Source organism: Pelodiscus sinensis, chromosome 2 (genome assembly GCF_052426305.1).
Source record: "Pelodiscus sinensis isolate ZL-2025 chromosome 2, ASM5242630v1, whole genome shotgun sequence".
NCBI classification, from domain to species: Eukaryota; Metazoa; Chordata; order Testudines; family Trionychidae; genus Pelodiscus; species Pelodiscus sinensis.
In genome coordinates, this window is record NC_143053.1 from 166,595,197 (window position 1) to 166,614,181 (window position 18,985).

The 18,985-nt window shown below is 42.1% G+C and overlaps 1 protein-coding gene across 2 annotated transcripts in view; it reads left to right on the forward strand.

Annotated features, from left to right (window-relative positions):
- The first annotated feature begins 4,040 nt into the window (after positions 1 to 4,040).
- EGFR (epidermal growth factor receptor) overlaps positions 4,041 to 18,985 on the forward strand; it is a 227,433-nt gene continuing 212,488 nt past the window's right edge. The window contains exon 1 of one of the 2 annotated variants that reach the window (XM_075921718.2): positions 4,041 to 4,507. In XM_075921718.2, coding sequence (XP_075777833.1) covers positions 4,387 to 4,507 — 121 coding nt within the window. In that variant the 5' untranslated portion in view covers positions 4,041 to 4,386. The remainder of the gene's footprint in view (positions 4,508 to 18,985) is intronic. The other variant, XM_075921717.2, reaches the window with a different exon arrangement.

The following is an 18,985-nucleotide window of genomic DNA, read 5'->3' on the forward strand; positions in this document are numbered from 1 at the left end:
GTCTGTGTCCTGGCCCCTTGGAGGGTGGGAGGGATAGCCTTGAGCATAGATAGTGGCAGTACAAACTCAGAAATATAAAAATCTCTTGATTTGGACAGAGGCACATATTCTGTGTAAAGCAATATTGACTAAGGGATTTATGGTTACTAAGGCTTAACCCCAGTGCCCATCTGTATACCTTCCCAAATCTCCCTACATGCTGTTAGGCAAACAATTATTACCTGTGTGTATGTGAATATGTATCTGTCTATATCTATCTATATGCCTATATATCATGCTGCTTCCAGAGAAGATATTTTGTAAAATGTGGATCTTATATATACTAAGCTGCTTCACAGGAGAGTTGTGAAGAATAACTAGTTAATGTTTGAAAGTGTCAGGGACCACAGAAGTGCTATAAGTCATTTAATCATTTCTTACATTAAAATGCAAAATACGTCAAAGTACATTCTGTACAAACTCCAGCATAACACAGATGAAGTCTGAACAAATTAAAGATTAAATTCTTTCCAATCAATGCACCTTTATTTTTTCCTCTGCTCGTAATAAAACCTTTCAAGTTCTCATTGTGGAACAAATCCTGTCACCATCCTTGTAAGAAGGCAATAGAACGCAAGGCACACCTATGCTTTGTAAGAGTGGAGGACCAAGCTGCAAGGACTCCATGCAACAAGATTCCACAATCCCTCTACCTACCATGGAATTGTTCTGAAGCTGCATTCTGTTCTGCAACACAGTCTGTGGGGGCAAGTGAGGTTAATTCCATCTCTGCTGTTGATGGGGATTGAGGAATTATGGAAATGTCAATTATTTCTTCCTATGCCATGTAGTAAGGGATGACAGCCCGCCTATTGAAACAACAAAAACCGTGGGACATTAGAATTCTGTTAGTCAGTCCTGTAGAGGCCTTACAGGGTACATCTACACAGCAAGGCTAAGTCTAGACTGGCATGATTTTCCGCAAATGCTTTTAACGGAAAAGTTTTTCTGTTAAAAGCATTTGCGGAAAAGAGCGTCTAGATTGGCACGGATGCATTTGCGCAAAAGCACTTTTTGCGGAAAAGCGTCCGTGCCAATCTAGATGCAGTTTTGCACAAGAAAGCCCCGATCGCCATTTTTGCCATCGGGGCTTTTTTGCGCAAAACAGTTTTTACCTGTCTACACCGGCCCTCTTGCGCAAAAGCATTTGCACAAGGGGGCTTTTTCCCGAGTGGGAGCATCATAGTATTTGCGCAAGAACACTGACAATCTTACATTAGATCATCAGTGTTCTTGTGCAAATTCAAGTGGCCAGTGTAGACAGCTGACCAGTCTAGACACAGCCCAAAGCTAAAGTGGAATTAAACTACACAATTGCATAGCTTAAATTGAAATAGCTTAATTCGGCTTTTGGTGCTTCGACTTCCCTTACTGCTCATGAAATGAGGGTTACCATGAGTCAGAGTAAGAAGTCCTCCATCTCAGCATTATTTCAAAATAAAAGCTTGTAGTTTAGACATGCACTACGTTTTTTCGAAATAATGTCAGTTATTCTGAAATAATGCTGCTGTGTAGACATACCCACATAGAGCAGGTTCCTGTGTTTGAAACAGAGATATTATGTAAACTAACAATTTCAGCGATTGTTTGGTTATGTGAACAGGAGACATCTGCAGACCTGACAGCTTTGGTAGTTCCCAGTTGTGCTGCAGCATATGGTCTTCAGGTCTTGGTGTATCTTTATGTATCTTACTTTCTTGACTAGAAGAGTTCAGTTGTCAAGAATGTAATACATTCAAACTCAGTAGGATAGGGTAGGAAAAAATGATAGCTGTTTGCTGCAGAACTCCATAGTGTCAGTGCTAAAAGAGCCTTTTCCACTCTGAAAATGAGTTGAACATTTGCAGTAGGAGAAATGATAACTACAGTGGGAATTCCTAAAGGCTAGATCTATGCTGCACACCACTGATGCTGGCATATAGGGTACGTGTAACTATATGCCGCAATGAAAAGCAACCTGCATATACTTTGTGGTGTGTAGCAATACATCAATGAAAGATAGCAGTAGGGGGGAAATAGCTGTGGCCAGGGAAAGGCTCTGGTGATGATGAACATTGGGAGCCTTTCCCTACCATCTCCTCCATGCCCTTTCCTTGCTGCTAGAGTCTTTCCATGTGATGGGAAAAATTCCACTATACAAAACAGAACTAAAAGTAGCCCTACAGATGTGGGAGATATTGCTTGAACATGTAGAGAAGTGAAGCTGTTTGTAGGATAGGTGCCCACAGGGTTCAGACATGTCTATGCTCCACTCAGCAGTGCTTCCCCGTCTCCACTGCTATTCATGCACATACCAAAAGGATGTCTTACTCCACATGCCTCCATAAAGAGTGCGCAATGCTGACATATTTTCAGTTTAGGTCAGGAACGAGGTAAGAGATCACTCACTGTCAAATGGTCAGTTTCATACAAATTCAAATAGAAACGATGATTGACCATAGATAAAGTGTGTGTGTGTTGGTTTGTGGTTTATTTAGTTTTTGGTGAACTCTGTAAATGTCTGAGTCTATTGCATTCAGGAGGCTAACAGTATGCATTATATAAATTATTCTTGCACTATCTTCAAGATCGTAGATACATTAGGCTTTACATTATACTTTTTTTCTTATGAGATGTGACAGACATCTCTCCCAGCACCTTTAATCTAGTACCCATCCTTCTTGTGCAATTTGCAATCTGTAATATATACTAAGGTTACCCCCACAGTGCTGCAAAGTTTATTTATGTTGACCTGGTGTGATTTTAAAAAATCCTATTTGTCTCTCTAATGAAAGCCAGACAATCCACCCACAATGTATCTGATAGTGTAATAGTATTTCCAGATGCACAAACTCAGTATGTTATACTAACCATCAAAAACCCACATAATTTAATGTGTTGTCCAAATGTGTGTGTGCGCATATATATGCTGGTTTGTACAAGGAAAATATTATAAAACAATTTTTTTCTTAATTCAGTATTCCTTAACCAAGCAACACAGGAACAGGAGCATACAATATAGCAAAAACCATTAGTTCCAAGTAGGATCAGTGCCCAAGGGACTATGAGTTATTGAGGGAGGAAAGGACACATAAAAATAATATAGTTAGACTCTTTTTTTCTACTCTCACAAACTCCATAGAGAGTTTTAATGATAAAATGCACACTGTGGGAACAGGATCGGTCCCATAGAAAGCAGTAGCAAAACTCCAAGCTCTAGTGCACTGTCGTAACTTTTTTAATCATTAACTTCGTCCGGTAATTATTTATTTTTCCCCCGGGAGGTCCTTCATAAAGCTCTCTTGGCATTTTTTAAAAAGTTCATTTCCAAATCTCTCCTTTGAAAGCAAAGGAGCGACTGACTGATTTTAGCCTCCCACTCCCGTCTCCCACAATTACTCCTTATCAGTCTTTTGCTTTCTGACAGAGTTGCTCGGGAACTGATTTCCACTCTCGCCTCCTCAAGAACGCAGGCGAGACTTCCCAGTTCGCTTTTGCCAGACATCCTCCCTCTCTCACACACACCCAGAGAGAAGGGCCGAGCCCGTGTTTACTTCCAGGAGGTGCGGAACGCAGGGGATTCCAGCAAAGTCAATGGGATTAGGCTACCTCCTGCGTAGCTGCGGCGATTGTCAAAGGGCGGGGGGACGTGCAAGTGAGCAGGGCTCCAGTCCCCTCCCAGCCTTTCGCCCAGGGCTCAGCTCGCTCTGCCTGAGGAGCCCTGAGGCAAAGACTGTGCTCGATCCCTGCCCTTCCTAGGTACGAGGCCAAGGGCAGGGCTGCAAAGCTGCAGCCACAGCGAAGAGGGCGAGCTCCTCTTTAGCAAATGCTAAGGCGAGCGGCAGGCTGAGGGGACAGGCGCCCTGACTGGGCAGGAACTAGGGACATTCGCTTAGCTCCCCCCCCAGGGCTCCCGGCCCAGGTGAGCGCCCCCCTCCCCCCAGCCCCTCACCTGGAACACGGGAGGGGGAGGGCACCGCCAGGGTGTCTCCTCCCCCGGCCCCGCCCCTGCCCCGCCCCCTGCGCGGGGCGGGCGGATTCCCCAGAGGGAGCCCCTGAGCCTGCTGGCTGGCTGCGTGCGGGGAAAGTTTGGCTGCGAGCGGAGGAGTTGGGACAAGGGGGCGAGAGCGGAGCTGCCGCCTGCCCGAGCCAGCAGCGCCCTCCGCCCCGGGCGCGAGCAGCAGGGTCGCCGCCAGCAGCCCCCGGCACTTGCTCCGCCGCGCACGTGGGGCGGTGGGAGCCGCCGCCGCCGCCCTGGCAGCAGCAGCAGCAGCTCAGCATGGTCTGCAGAGCCGGGCAGCGCAGCTGAGCGCCGCCGGGACCAGGAGGGAGCCGCGACGAGCCCCGGGGATTGTTGCCCAGCCCAGCATGGGGGACTGGAGCCGCCGGCCGCGGGCAGCAGCCAGCGGGCACCTCCGGGCTGGGGGCGCCGCTGTCCTGGTGCTGCTCCTCTCCTGCGTCTGCCTCAGCGCCGCGGTGGAGAAGAAAGGTACCGCTCGCGCCCTGCTGCGCTGCCCGCGTGTTCGGGGGGAGCCCGCTGTCCCCAGGCTTGGGGGGGGGGGTTAAACTTTCCCTCCGGCTCCCTAGCGCTGCGCTCTCCAGATGCCCTGACCGAGAGGGTGTCACTGGCGCGGCGTCCCATTGCCTGAGGCGGGGGCTTGCTTTCTCCTGGGAGGGGGGGGGGGAGAGAAAATCCTGGGCACGTCCCTTGCCCTTTCCCCAGCCAGCACCGCGCGCTGCGATCCCCAGGCTGGCCCCTCGCAACCCGGCCCTCCGGAGCGCCCACCCCCCTTTGCGCCCCGCACGTGTAAACCCGGCAGCGCCCGAGGCGGGTCCTAGGCAGCCTGGCAAACGAAGTCCCTCCGTGCCCCGCTTCTCAGGGGCCTCTGCGAGGCGTCGCTGGGGGTGCGGAGCCACGAGGGGAGAGGCAGTGACAGGCGGCTGGGTCGGTTTCACAAGCGCTGAGGCTTGTCCTATTGCCCGAGGCTTATTAACGTCTTCCTGGATGGGGGCGCATGGATGATTCACAGACCTGCCGGAGCCAAATAACTCGTGTACCAGGCGAGCCTCAGTTTTGGAACAACTGCAGGCAGGTTGGGCTCTTGGCTTGTGGTTCTCACCGGCTCCTGAGCCCTGTTGAGCTGAAATGCGCGCAGGGGGCACGTTGTGGGGTGACCAGTCTAAACAAATTGGCAAGTTTTGTGAATGGCCGGCGCGGCTTGTTTCTCACGGTCGGCTGCGCTGACTGTTTCTTGTCCTGTAGCCGTGTACCGACGCGGGCGTAGTGAGAACTGTTCAGCCTAGTTTGCAAGGTTTTAATACGTTAAGGAAGCAGTTTCAGTTTGGGGAAGAAAAAAAGTTTTTGGTTGGCCAAACTCTCTCTTCCCCCCCCCCCCCTTTTTATAAGCTTCAAGGATAGGCAGCCAACTTCGGTTCCAGGCAAAATTGTCTTTATCTTGGGAATCCTCCAACAACAACACAATGCAGATTTTTGTTTAAAAAAAAATTGAGAAAAGACCTAATAGTTTTAGAAAGTCTGTTAGAGGAGCGTTAGCATTTCGTGACTCCGAACAATCAAACCATCTTTGAAAAGTAGAAACACGCCTTTTCAGAAAGCTAATTGCACAATCTTGAAATCAAGAGGCACTCTGGTTCCAAGAAGCAAGCTCGTACCTGTTGCTGATGTAATTAGGGCAGGGTTTGGGGGCAGTTGACTCCCTTTGCTGTGATTGTGCAGCTCAGATAAAATTGTTTTGAAACACAGACTGAGTTTTACAATTTCTGCAAAATATTTTGATGCAAGGACAATACTAAAGCTTACAGCATTAAGAGGTAGCAATTATTGTATTGGTGTTACAGTCTAGGAGCCCTAGGTCTGACCAGGAAGGAGCCCATTCTATGATTATTTAATAGCCAGTAGTAAAGAAATGATAGACAATAGCTTCACCACCCACACCCCGGTTATAATTAGTTGCCAGTGCCTTTTCACATCAGGAGAGTTAGACCTGTTGACCAAGACAGAAGTAGTGTATGTCATCTTCAAATTACACTGAGTTGCCTGATTGTTCTGTTTTTGCTGTATTTGTATGCTCATTAAAGGTGAGCAGCAGAAAAGTGCTTTTAGGTAGCATGCTCCTGCTTCAACAAATTAAATGATAAAATTCCCATTGGAGGCTATGATACAGGAAGAATCCTCACTGAAGAATCATCAAATAGTTATGTAGCACTTTAAAGACTAACAAAACATGTAGATGGTATCATGAGCTTTCATGGGCACAGCCCACTTCTTCAGATGAGCAGAGTGTTGGATGTCCAGGCCCAAAATAAATAGGGGAGAAGGGGGTGGGGATAGAAGAAGGAAAAAATGGGAGGGAGGAACAAGAAGAGGCAGTGGGTAAAAAATATCAAGGGGAAAGCTGAGCTGGAAGTTTTAAGTTTATCCTGGACAGACTAACTTGGATACCCGCTGAAGGTTCATAAAATAGTTCCACATTTTAACTTTTGCCTTCAAAGTAATAGGTGCATGATAGATCAGATCATCTTCATGACCCCAGAACCTGCCTCCATGTTTGGGTACATGGGATCCTTTTTTTGATACGATATATCACCAACTTGAGGGGCTGGAGGTGCATAAGCAATACAAACCAATGAAGTGCTACAGTAAACTAATATGAAGCATCTAAGAAATTTTAAGCTGTATATAGTTATGAGCATTCACATTTTAAAAATTTCACCTGAACTTAATGTCATTTCTTACTGTACAAAGAGATGATTTTTTTAAAGGACTCGGATACTAGTACAATGTTTGTTAGAATGCAAAATGTACAATTTTACATTTTGGTTTGAGTTGAGGTGACTTCAATACCATTTTTTTTAAATCTTTCTTTAAACATTGAGAATTAAAAACAAATTTAAATACAGCCGAGTGAAAACTAATCTTGTTTTTTTTTTTTTTTTTAAAGAATCATCAACTTTCCCAAACCAAATCAGTGATACTAAACATTTTAACATACTGACAGATGAGAATCTGGCTCAGCCTCAGATCCATTGGTGTAAACACAGATTAATGCAACAATGAGCCATTTTCACTTATCTGGTCACAATAATAGTTTTAATGCTAGAAATTTGCAGTAATAATAGGGCCAGTTCTTGCCTAGTACACTTCATTAATAACAAACTGAAGAGCAAATAGTAAACCAGTGGTACCACTAAAATTCAGATAACCTGTTTTTCATTGTATTCTGCATCAGTTTAATTTTGATTTTGAGTGGTCAGCCATTCATGTGAGCACAGTTCTATATACTGGGAATGTGCAGGGCAAAATACTGGGCAACTACAGATGTTCTCTTGGGTTTCCCATAGTGCCTGGTGTTCTGTATTTTTAATTTTAAAGAGTTTTTCATTTATTTTCATGTGAAATAAAAAGTACACATCCAATACTGTCCAATATTTGCACATCCACTAAATGTGTGTAAATATATTAGTATGCAGGCTAATGATGTCTTTTATTCTGTAGGCACCAAATATTTTGCTCATGTTCATACGCTGCTAAATACTGCTAAACCAATAGTTAACATTTCTGTTACAACTTTTTGGGTCATACAATTCTGGCATCATATAATATCCTTGACCCGCGCATGCAACTTCCTTTGATTTCTGGTAGACAGAAGACAATGTATTAGGGTCACACATGATACATATTGAGCAAAGAATTTCCTTTCAATGGGAGTTTTGCCCAAGGGAAGATGGTGCAATATGCCTTTTTAACATCTATATGTTTGTCTATACTACACACACAAACTAACTCTATTGGTTTAGAAACTGACATTTGTTACATTGTAGATGTGTACCTTAGTATGGTTTATTTTGATTAACATAAAATACAACATACATTGTTTAAAAAGGTGCGTTGATTGACCTCAGATTGCTGCCTAATGTATGAAAAGCTTAATCTTACCTGTTGTTTGTTTTAAAACACACAATAAAAAAAGGAATATCCACCCACTGAAGACCACAATTTGCCCTCTGCCTTAGTGCAAATATTTATTATATTCAAGGGATTTTCTCATATGTAAGGAGGGAAAGAGACAGCAGTAAAAGTATAGCCAAATGTATATAGTCCTGGGTTTTCATCCTCAATCTATGCCTTTGGCAAAAATGGTCAGATTAAAATCCTTAGGTGAGCAAAATAACTTTCAAACAAAATTGGGCCTTAAATTAAGAATATCTATAGAATATATGAATAAAACATATGCATAGCCAAGTGTAAAAAATACTAATGTATTATTTATTGCCAAAATAGTGTATTAAGTGCTTTTTATACAAGTAAGAAAACAGGGTGCCCTGGATTCTAAGTCCGCTTGTTAATTTATGGAGATAAACTCCTTCATGGAGAGTGTCAGACAATCTCTTGCTTGCTCTTGCATTTGGGTATCTGAGTTTGCTGTAATCTTTGTGATAGATTAGTTTAAGGCAGCAGTATAAGTGACTGGTCCAACCAGTTTGTTCATAGTGCTTCAGTGTTCCCTTTTAGATCAAATCTTGTCTTGTTTTGTGACTTGTCAAGAACAAGCATAGTGAACATGCATATCTGCCTTAACTCACTTTCTTCAGATTGCTTGTATCTTGATGAAATGGTTTGGCATGAAAGCTGCTGATATTCCCAGGGGAGCTTGGGTTGTTCCAAGTCTTGGTGATGCATGTGTGTATCAGAGAAACAATCATTCTGTATTTATGAATATTGTATTTTTAAAACGTGCCATAGTCACAAATACACAACATTTGTCTCAAATGTAGCATTTTAAAAGGTGAGTTTTTACCCTGTGAAATGGCATCCTAGCCAGAATAATAGAAATGTAGTCTCTGCTTCTTTGAGTTTCTACCTGTCAAGACTCTGATAATCTTGGCATAATTCAGAGTTCTTTAAAAAGATGGCTAAGATCTTATTTGCCCCCATGTTGGAGAGAGCGTACTAGCTCTTCTTTATGCAGATTTGCAACATGGCAGCCTTGTTAGTTCTATAGTTGTCTCTAGATACTTACATAGTATTAATCACGAATAGGATTTTGCTACAATTATTTGTGCCTTTCTCACCTCAAATGTAGACCACAGTAATGTTTCTACTTCCAGGACGCTTCTAAAGACCATGTGAAAACTAAAGGTAGTGTGAAATCCAGTGTATCTACCTCCCAAGCAGTGCTTCACACTAGCTGTTTTGTTGGTGATGAGGAAGCTGCTGTAGCTGTCAGCCAGAAAGTTTGCAACTGTTCCCAGATGACTTGCTACAGTTGTAATTAGCACAATCTGTGGTCAGTGATGTGATACTACGTGAGGAGCCCTTTACTCCAGAACACTCTTGTTATGTAAGAATGGTCAAACCCTGTCTAGACATCTTGATGATGAGGGTGGTATAAAAGCCTGGATGAATACAAAACGTGGAGAGTCATTCCTTCTTAAGCATTGCAGTTATTCATCCTTATCAGTGATTCCATGAAATGCATAAAGACATTGAGGACTGGTGTTAGAGTTTTATCATATTTTTGTTGGTCCAGACAGAAAACATTCAGCTAAGTTTCACTTTGCACTTTATGGCCATGAGGTCATAGTACATATTGTGGGAGCCTGTTATTTGATACTTCATTTGGACTCTTTTACATGTTGAGTTGACAGTCTTTGTTATACTTATTGGAACACATGATCTCACTCTTTAAGTCATATCAGTTTTATTTTGTTTGTTTTTCACATGCACATTGCTGTAAGGAAGGACAATAGTGCTATTTGGTTAGTGTGGGCAATACAAAGTCTGATACTGTTTCTGCCTATATGAAATAGTTTGCTGTAACAGTTCTCCGGTACTGTAATTCTTGGCCTTCAACTATGTCAAAATAGATTATAATACTTCTTTATTTAGGGCCTAATTCTGCCACCTTAATCATACTGAGTAGTACTCATTCCCCAAGTGTTTTAGGAGCAAGGAAATATTCCACAGGAATAAGTGCAACAGAATTGGCCTCTGTGTGTGTGAGAGTTACTATATGTATAGTGGGGCACTATCAAAATAAGTAATTGTCTGGTGGTACTGCAGGAAAATTGTCTATATAATCTGCCAACTATGATATACCTTGACTGGCTTCCTCACAGGGAAAATGCATGCATATGGGTGGCAGTGTGTTGCTGCCAATGACTCTCAATTTGTGCTCCGTTATTACTTTCAAAGAAAAGGGTTGAGGAACCTATTAATTTGTTTTCCCATTTAAAGAAAAAAGAAGCCTTCTTATAATCACAATCAACAAAGAAGGCATTGTCATTTGGCAACCAAATGTGTAAGTGCAGTTGCTGCAAATAGCTATGCTAAGGGTATATTGATACATACAGCACTGTAGTGGCACAGCTGTATTGATGCAACCGTGCTGCTGCACCATGTCTGGTGAAGACGTTCTAGTCTAGGCTGACACAACCCATCTCCAGAAGCAGCACAAACTCTTTTGGCAGGAGGAGCTCTCCTGCTGACATAGTCTGTGCACACAAATGCTTATGGTAGGGGGAGGGGTTGGGAGTAGAATCATCACATTGTGAGTGACATAAATTTTGCCAGCATAGGCTGTAGTATAGACATAGCCTGAGTGTATTTGAGGAACAAAATACTGATCGAGTACAGTGCTCGACTTACGTCAGTTGAGCTGGTGTGTGAGTTTAAAGTAGTACTACATGTGTTTTGCATGGTGAGAGCTCCCTATGAGACAGATGCAAGACTCCTTCACCTATTAAGCTAGTATTTTAACGAGCCTCCTCTAGTATCTTACTGTACATTTTAGAAATGTGCATTTGTCTGTCCGTCTGTGAGTCTGTTTGCTCAAGCGCTCTCCTAAATGATAAGAACTAGAACAACCAAGCTTGATATGCAGCTTCCTCTTACCTGGCCCATGAAAGCTCATCACCTATTAAACCATCTTGTTAGTCTTTAAAGTGCTACATAGTTTTTCCTGTTGTTTTAACAAGATCAGACTAACACGGCTACCTCTCTATTAGTAGGAGGGGGGCAGCTGTACTGCCAAGTGACCATAAGGGAACAACCGCACCAGTAATTGAGTGGCCAGGTGGGACCGGGACTCTGTGTATTGCAGGCCACAGGCAAGCGGCCCGCCTGTCCCAAAGCCACACCCCAAACCACTACCCCATCTCCAGCTCTTTGCTCCAGTGCTGGGCACAGGGCTGGGCAGCACAGCCCATCCCGCTCCAGGGCCCCTGAGGAAGCATTGCTGGCAAAGCAGCACATCTCTAGCCAGCCTTGAGGCTCCCCATATTCCACCACACACACTTCCTAACACCCTGCCCTTTCCCTCAATCCCCTGCCCTGAGCCCCCACAATGCCAGGTAAATCCTGTAGCATTACTCACTTTTATATGCATAAGGGATGTTAAGTATTGGTTAATTAACTAATCATATAGTCAGTGGCATTTCCATTGACTACCTGATTAGTTGATAAGGGGTGTGTGTGCTCCCACTGAACAGTCCCCCCACCCCTTAAACACCAGGAGTCCCTGGCCAAATGTACAGTAATTAAGTTGATGCAGTGTCAGTGTAGATTTAGATGCTGTGTTGCTTACATGGACTGTTGCTGCCTTTCAGAAGCCCCACAATGCCCCACAGTGATAACTAAATCAGTGCAAGTGCTTCTGGTGAGGGTGCACACCATTGACAAAAAGAACATAGTGTGAATATGCAAACATGTTTTAATTACTGCGGTGGCTGTGCGTCAACATAATTTAGGTTAACTGCATTTTAGTGTTGGATTAGTAGTAGCAGTAGTGGTGCAGACTTGCCTTAGAGCCTTCTTCCTGCTAAATGTTGGGAACTGGAGAAGAAAGAGGATGACGGGACTATGTCGTCTAGGAAGGAATAAGAGACAGTGAAGCTGTGAGGCTCAGGGGAGGGGAGAAGAAGGGCTCAAAGGTCAGGTCAGTGGGAATTGACTTGAGGTTTCTGCCAGAAGAGAATTACTGGTGTCCTGTTAGCTAAACATTATTTGCAGAGTGCACTCAGGTAAGCCTATTAAAGGAAGATAATACTTGATTCCACATCAATTTCTGCTCCCAATGCTTGAGGTTGCTTGGCAAAGGGGCAATGCGACCTTCATAATGCCTCTCTTAAGTAGCCAAGTATTATTTTGCCTATTGGCAGATTTGGAATCTGAGGCACAGAGCGGTTAAGCAGTTGCCTGATGCAACAAAGAGGGAGAGCTGCATTTTGGCCTCCAGTCCCATGCTTTACCTACTAATCACACTGCCTGTCAGTTTAATGTACCCCCCCTTCCACTTTCCCAGATGTGCTTATTGTCAAGCTTTGAAATGATCTGTTTCATTCAGAGGTCTATTTTCCCTGGTGCACATGTATAAAGGCTTATCTAGCATTTGCTGGGCTTGCAAGAACTGTGTGTGCTGCTCTGTGTTCATCCAGCTTCTATTACAAGGCATTCCCATCACCTGACTAGATCCTTGGAGCACAACTACAATATAACTAAACTTGATCTTAGCCAGAAGGCCGAGAAGTCAACCTCACAAAGAGGGCTCTCATGCAGTGTGCCTGGTTTAATACCACACTACCAAATTCCATTTCCATACTCTGATTGCTGATAAGGGAACTGTGATAAAACACTTAAAGCCAATAAAAGAGTCCCCTGTGGATATTTAAATAATGGAGAATTGTAATTGTAGAGCCAAATTCCGGGCTGTGTAAGCAGCTGCCTACTCACATTGGGTTTGAATTTGAATCCTAAATCACTTCTCCACTGTAAACGCAATATAATTTTAAGGCTGGTTCTAACTTCAGTGATATAGTGTTTTAAACAAAATAGTACTCTATTATTTGTATTACCAATCCCATAGCAACTAGATCTGTCAATTTCTGACTTACAATATGCATGCACACTGCTGATTAGATTGAGTGGAAATGGTGTGCACATCTGAGAGTGGAATTTGCCCTAAATGCAAAATAGTTAATACTACTTATTCAAATTCTGTGCACTTATTTCCATTAATTGCTGCTGATAGTCTTATGTTTAAATCTTCTAAATGATCCTTTATTGAAAAATGCTACATTTTTTTCACTGCACATATCATTTTAACAAGTGATGTGTCTGTTTTTAAACTTTGTTGGAGAGTAGGAGTGTATCTTTGAAATTCGTGCACAAATTCATGTGGGTTTCCTGAGACTGATCCAATATGTGGAGATATGTAAAACTGAAAGGGAATGAGGTAAGACTGGGGGAGAAACTTGTTTTAGCAGTTGGGTCAGTTATTTCAACAATGCCTTCAGCAAAGAAGCAAGAGGTTACTTACTGAAATCAATGGCTACTTTCCATGATTCAAATTAGGACACACATTTCAACTCATTTGGATGAGTAAATGACGGCTAGTAAAAGAGACAACCTCTGCAAATAGCACGTCACATATCTTGTGTTATTTATTAGAATAGATGTGATTAGGTGTGTTGCTTCTGACGAAGTGGGTCTTTGCCCACGAAAGCTTATGCTCCTACACTTCAGTTAGTCTATAATTTGCCACAGGACTCCTCGTCACTTTTGCAGATTCAGACTAACACGGCTACCCCTCTGATTCTGGAATAATGTTATGCTTTGAAAAAAAACCCACTTAGCAAAGGCTTACATTAAAATAAACATTTACACTTATTTGTATAGTGGGTATAGTATTATATCCTCAGCCTGCTGGATTTTTACTTGTCAGTAAACAAAATTTTGACTGTGAAAATTCTTTTCCCTCCTGCTTACATTTTTATAATTTTTGAGTTTCTCCTTTTTTTCCCTTCAATTGCTGTACCATTAGATGTCCTACTTACACTGTAGCCTCAGGTGCTTATGACACTCTAAGTGAAGCAGTGCAATATCAATCTAATATCAGTTTTATCTTTTCTCTCAAATGAATATATCTTGAGGTATGTATTATCTCTAGTGCTTCCAAGGGGTTGTGCTGCATAATCAATCAGGTCTCTTGCATCTCCAACTTTTATCATCCCGATTGGACTTTTGGTGACAGCAACACTTTCCCAAGGTGTTCTCAGATAAAGATTGAACTTATTCTTTGTTTCCTACTTTAGTTACTGTCAGTGTTGTCTTTTACTGCACAATCCGTTTACTATAAAAGTTCCTAGGCCCTTTGGTTGTATTGTGCAATAAGACACTAGACATATGGTCACCTAGTTTACTGTGTTGTTACTAGTGATCCCATGCTATCTTAGACAAAAGTGACTGATGAGGTTGTTATATGTTTGAAGGGATACATCCTAGAAATACTATGGTATTGCTTTATGTGTAAGGGTAGGACTTGGTATCTCTGTGGGATGGGAGTGCGGGTTGGCATTGTATGTATATATTTAAGAAAATACGGAAAATAAGTTTTCAGTGCTGTGTGAAAATGTATTCCTTCTAAGTGTAGGTAATATTTCTTTCACAATTAGAATTTCAGGTTGGGTTCCTTTCTCATACTTGGAGTGCCTAAAGCATGAATCTGAAAATAGTCAGGGTTTTAGCAGCATTTTAGCTGTAAAATGAGGCCATTATTTTTTTAAAAAAGAAATAGATACAACTATAACTTGGCAAATTCAAGTGTACATTTTTCATTGGAGGCATGTGGATTAATAATGTCCATTATGGCACATGATCACAGAACTTTAAACAAACAGAAACTCCCCCAAGTGTGTGTTAAATGAAGTTGTTGTAGTGACTGTTCATTTGGCAAAATTCACTATCATGGAATGACTGAACAAGAATTTGGAACTTTTAGCCATGAGCCAGTTGCTTTTTCCATCTTTAAACTTTGTTTGATGTTATAATTAAATTTCCTGTAAAGTTGAAACTTAATCCTCTTGCTTTTTTAAAAAAAGATTCATTTTGTTTAACTGCTATTCAGCCTGGTCAATTTTTGTTATGACCAGTGTTCCCTCTAATCTTTTTCAGTCATGTGTGGAATAAATTTTGTTATGTGCATTGATGCATGTGCAGAGGTGCACAACCATTAGAAACACATGTTGCTAGCTGTGGGTGCTGTGGGCACTTTGCTAATCAGCTGGACAGCATTTAAATCTTATTTTGCATGGCTGCCCAAATGCTCAGCTTTCAGGAAACACTGGTTGTGACTTCCAATTTTCCCCTGCCCATCCCCCCCCCCTTTCTTTTCTGTCCTGTTCTAAATTACAAACAACTTTTTTTTTTAGAGTGAATAACTTGGCTAGTTCTAATGGGAAGAGTTAAGAGTGGAATTTTTTTCTCTCCATTTCTTTGCTTTAGATGTGATACTTTAACATGCAGGTTTTAGATATGCATCTTATCACTGGATCAATTTGAGCACTTGCTCAGAGTTTGAAAGGATTACCACACACTCATTTCCATTTTCAAGAAGGGACACAATTAATTTTGAACAAGTGTATTTTCAGTGTGTATGTTTAGTCTTAGTAAGCTCTGCAAGCTGCTCTTGTTTAATGATTTTATTATTTCAATGCTTGTACTTTCTATGTTGGGTGGCTTTTTGTTTTTAAAGCTTTTTAATGAGGCTCATTCCCTAGGCAGCATCATTTAGTTGTGTGTGTGTGTGTGTGTGTGTGTGTGTGTGTGTGTGTGTGTGTGTGTGAAAATAATTCCCCTTGATGCTAAGGAGTATTGTTTGGGCACAAGTGAGATGGAATAGACCCTCACCAGAATAATGATTGGTTAGTACTTTGTATGGATGTATTTAAACTTCTTGAATAACAGTCTGTTATGTGTCAATTAATGTAAACTACCAACTGGATTAAAAGAATAAAAATTACCTATTAATTAACAAAGCTTCTGTTTCCTTTGTGTCTGGCTGGTACTAATTATGAACCTAATAAATTAATGATAGGAGAGAACATCCAAGAAGCTGCTAGTATAAAAAACTTATCAAAGATCTTGATGGCAATTTGCTGCCCTCAGATATAACTTGTCCCCTCCATGCTGCATTTCTAGATCATAAAAATACTGTGCTTGTCTACTACATGTCTACTATATTGTCTGTATTTTGTATTCATGAAATGACATGAAAGTCAGTCGTTGCCATTTACAAGAGAGATTGAGACTGATTGATCTTTCCGTACTGTGGAAATTGGACTCTGCCTATAAACTATTATCAAATAATGTTTCAAATCTTCAGCCATTTCAGAAGGAGTAAGCATGTTATTTCTATCTAAGTAAATGGACGAGCCAGAATAGATTGGATTATAAAATAGATTACTCTGGAGCAACATTGTGTTATTGAAAATGATGCTATTTTACCGATAATCCTATTGTTTGACTTTGATAAAGGTATTTGTAAAATTGGCAGCAAGAATTCTTACCTTTGGGAATTTTCAAAATGAACTTTTTCACTCTCCTTAAGTTAACAAATACATACATTTTAATGATACAAAATGACGCTTTCATTCCCTAGATGTAATACCACAATTGGGGGGGGAAGGGAGGGAGAAGGGGGAAAGACTGTCATTTTAAAATTCACGGGCTAGATCCTCAATTCGTGTAAATTAGCAGAGCTCCATTGAGTAGGCTGTACTAATTGACACCAACTGAGGATCTGGCTGTATTTGTTGTGAACACTGGTTAATCTATGTTGCCAATGACACCTTAGGTTCTTATGAAGAAAAGAATTTTAAAATTTGTTCTGTCATTAGTTATAGTCTTTGTCTAAACATTTTTCTCAATTTGGACAAAAAATCAAGTTTTACTTTGGTTCCATTTTCAGGCTTTTAATGATGTAATATTGAAAATTGACCCTGCAGTGGAATGTTGGTTTAAAATGTGCTTTAATTAGCATTCTAAAATATTACAGAAACACTTTAGCTTGTTTAAAACTTACATTTTGTGTCAGTCATAAGTGGATAACGTCCTTTTAAATTTTTCTCAAGTTTACTATTTCCCGCTGCCTCCATCCTCTTCTCCCGACTGGTAAAATAACAATCATGTGACATCTGATGGGAAATCTTCCCTGTAGACTCTAGAGAGAAGGCGACTTGGAACAAACGCCACGTGAGAGATGTTTACCAGGTTGCTTATGGCACCGACTGGATGGTACTTGCATAGTATGTAGATGAGGGCAATGTAGAATTAATTCACAAAAGCTGTGAAATAGCATGTCAGTTAGCATTCGTGATAGTTGGCACTACACGACAGAGGGACAATGGGGAAAAAAGCAGAGAGCTGAAAACGAGTTCTAGAACCTTACAATTTTGTAGTCCTAGTGACATGGGAACAACCTGTTTACCTGCGCAACCCATTGAACACTTTGCCTCCAACCCCAGTGTGCTACTAATAGAGAGATGAAATTACAGAAACTAGTCAGAATACTTGTGCACTCTCTGCAGCTCGCAGGCATATCTGTTAGCCCAGTAGTGAAGCTGGAGTTGGCAGGGAGAACTCAATGGTTATCCTGGCGTCTTTCCAGATGATAGTCTAGCCTTGTAATTTTGCAGTGCATTTCTTTTTGCAGAAAACCTGCAGTGATTCATCTCTCCCCATGGAAGTTCATAGGAAAAAGAAAATTTTGGTCTAACAACTCTTATGTGGCTCTGGAGTGGGATAGGGGATGAGGCATTTGGAGCAGTGGGGCTCCAGGCTGTGGTCAAAGGACTTGGAATGTGGGAAGGGGCTCAAGGCAGGAGTTTGGGATGGAGGTGTGGGGTCTGGTCAGGAATTTGGGTGTAGGAGAGGACTCAGAATTTGAGTGTGGAATGCAGAGTCTGGGGGAGAGGTAGCGTTTTAGGGTATGGAAAGGGGTTAGGATAAGATAGGAGACTGGAGTAGGGAGTTGTGCTGTGGACGCTTACCTGAGGTAGCTCTCATTTGATGATGGTACGGATCGGGGGCTCCATGTGACCTACGCTCCCTTGCAGGAAAGCACTGCTCCCACAACCCCCATTGACTAGGAATCGTGGTCAATGGAAGCTGTGGGGGGTGGAGCCTATAGGCAAGGGTAGTGCGAGGACAGTTTCTCGGTGCAGAGCTCATTGTACAGTGCCCAGAGGAGGACTGGTAGGATAGGGAGGAGAAACAGCAGTGTGTAAAGCCACCTTCCTCCTCCCAAGCTGGAAGGATACAGCACACAGGAGCTATGGGGGCTGCAGTCCAGGTTCCCAGACTAAGGGATTCCACGGGCTGCAGCCCCTAAAGCCCCTGTCTCAGTCTGGCTCTGTCTACCTCATGTTTTTCGTATCCTGGGACTGACCGCACTACAACATTTTATTATTGCTAGTTAGCTAGGTGTGCTGTGGCATATTTGCACTGGTATCCTGCCTGAAACCTCAATAAAGTTTGTTTGAACAAATACGAAAGCACTTTAACAAAGTTCATTGAGGCCAAGGTCAGTATCTGTGGCTGAAACTTGGGCAGTTGGCAGTTCCACAGGTGGCAGAATTTATTAGGACCGTACTGCAAGGACAAGGGAGCACTGTGAAGTGTGTGTGTTTTGGGATGGGGGTTGGGGTTCACTGAGAGAATCCTATTAATAATTTATTGGGACCTGGGCTTAAAAAGCCCAATAGTCTATGCAATTTTTTTTAAAGCCAATGAATGTTGCTTATGTCTGTCTAAGGACATTTAAATACGTTGTGTGGTAATTTGCCTTGAGCTTGAAAAAATCCAGTTCATATTCTTACGACACAATTATAAAAACAAACCAAAAAAAAACTCCTCCCAAAAATGTGACTTCATTTTTTTTCTCGCAACAAGGTCTCCACGAGCAGTTTTCGATTGCCAGTGAAGAGACAGTTCAGCATCATAAGAACTGGAGAAGTCATGTTTCTGTGTCTGATGACACTTGTAATTTATTTTGAGAGAATGTGCATATTTTTAAAAGTATAACTCCCTGCATTTCCAGTTAAGTTACTGTACCCTGGGGGATGACACAAGCATTGTTTGAGGTACTTTCCTCTAAAAATTGTTTTAGAT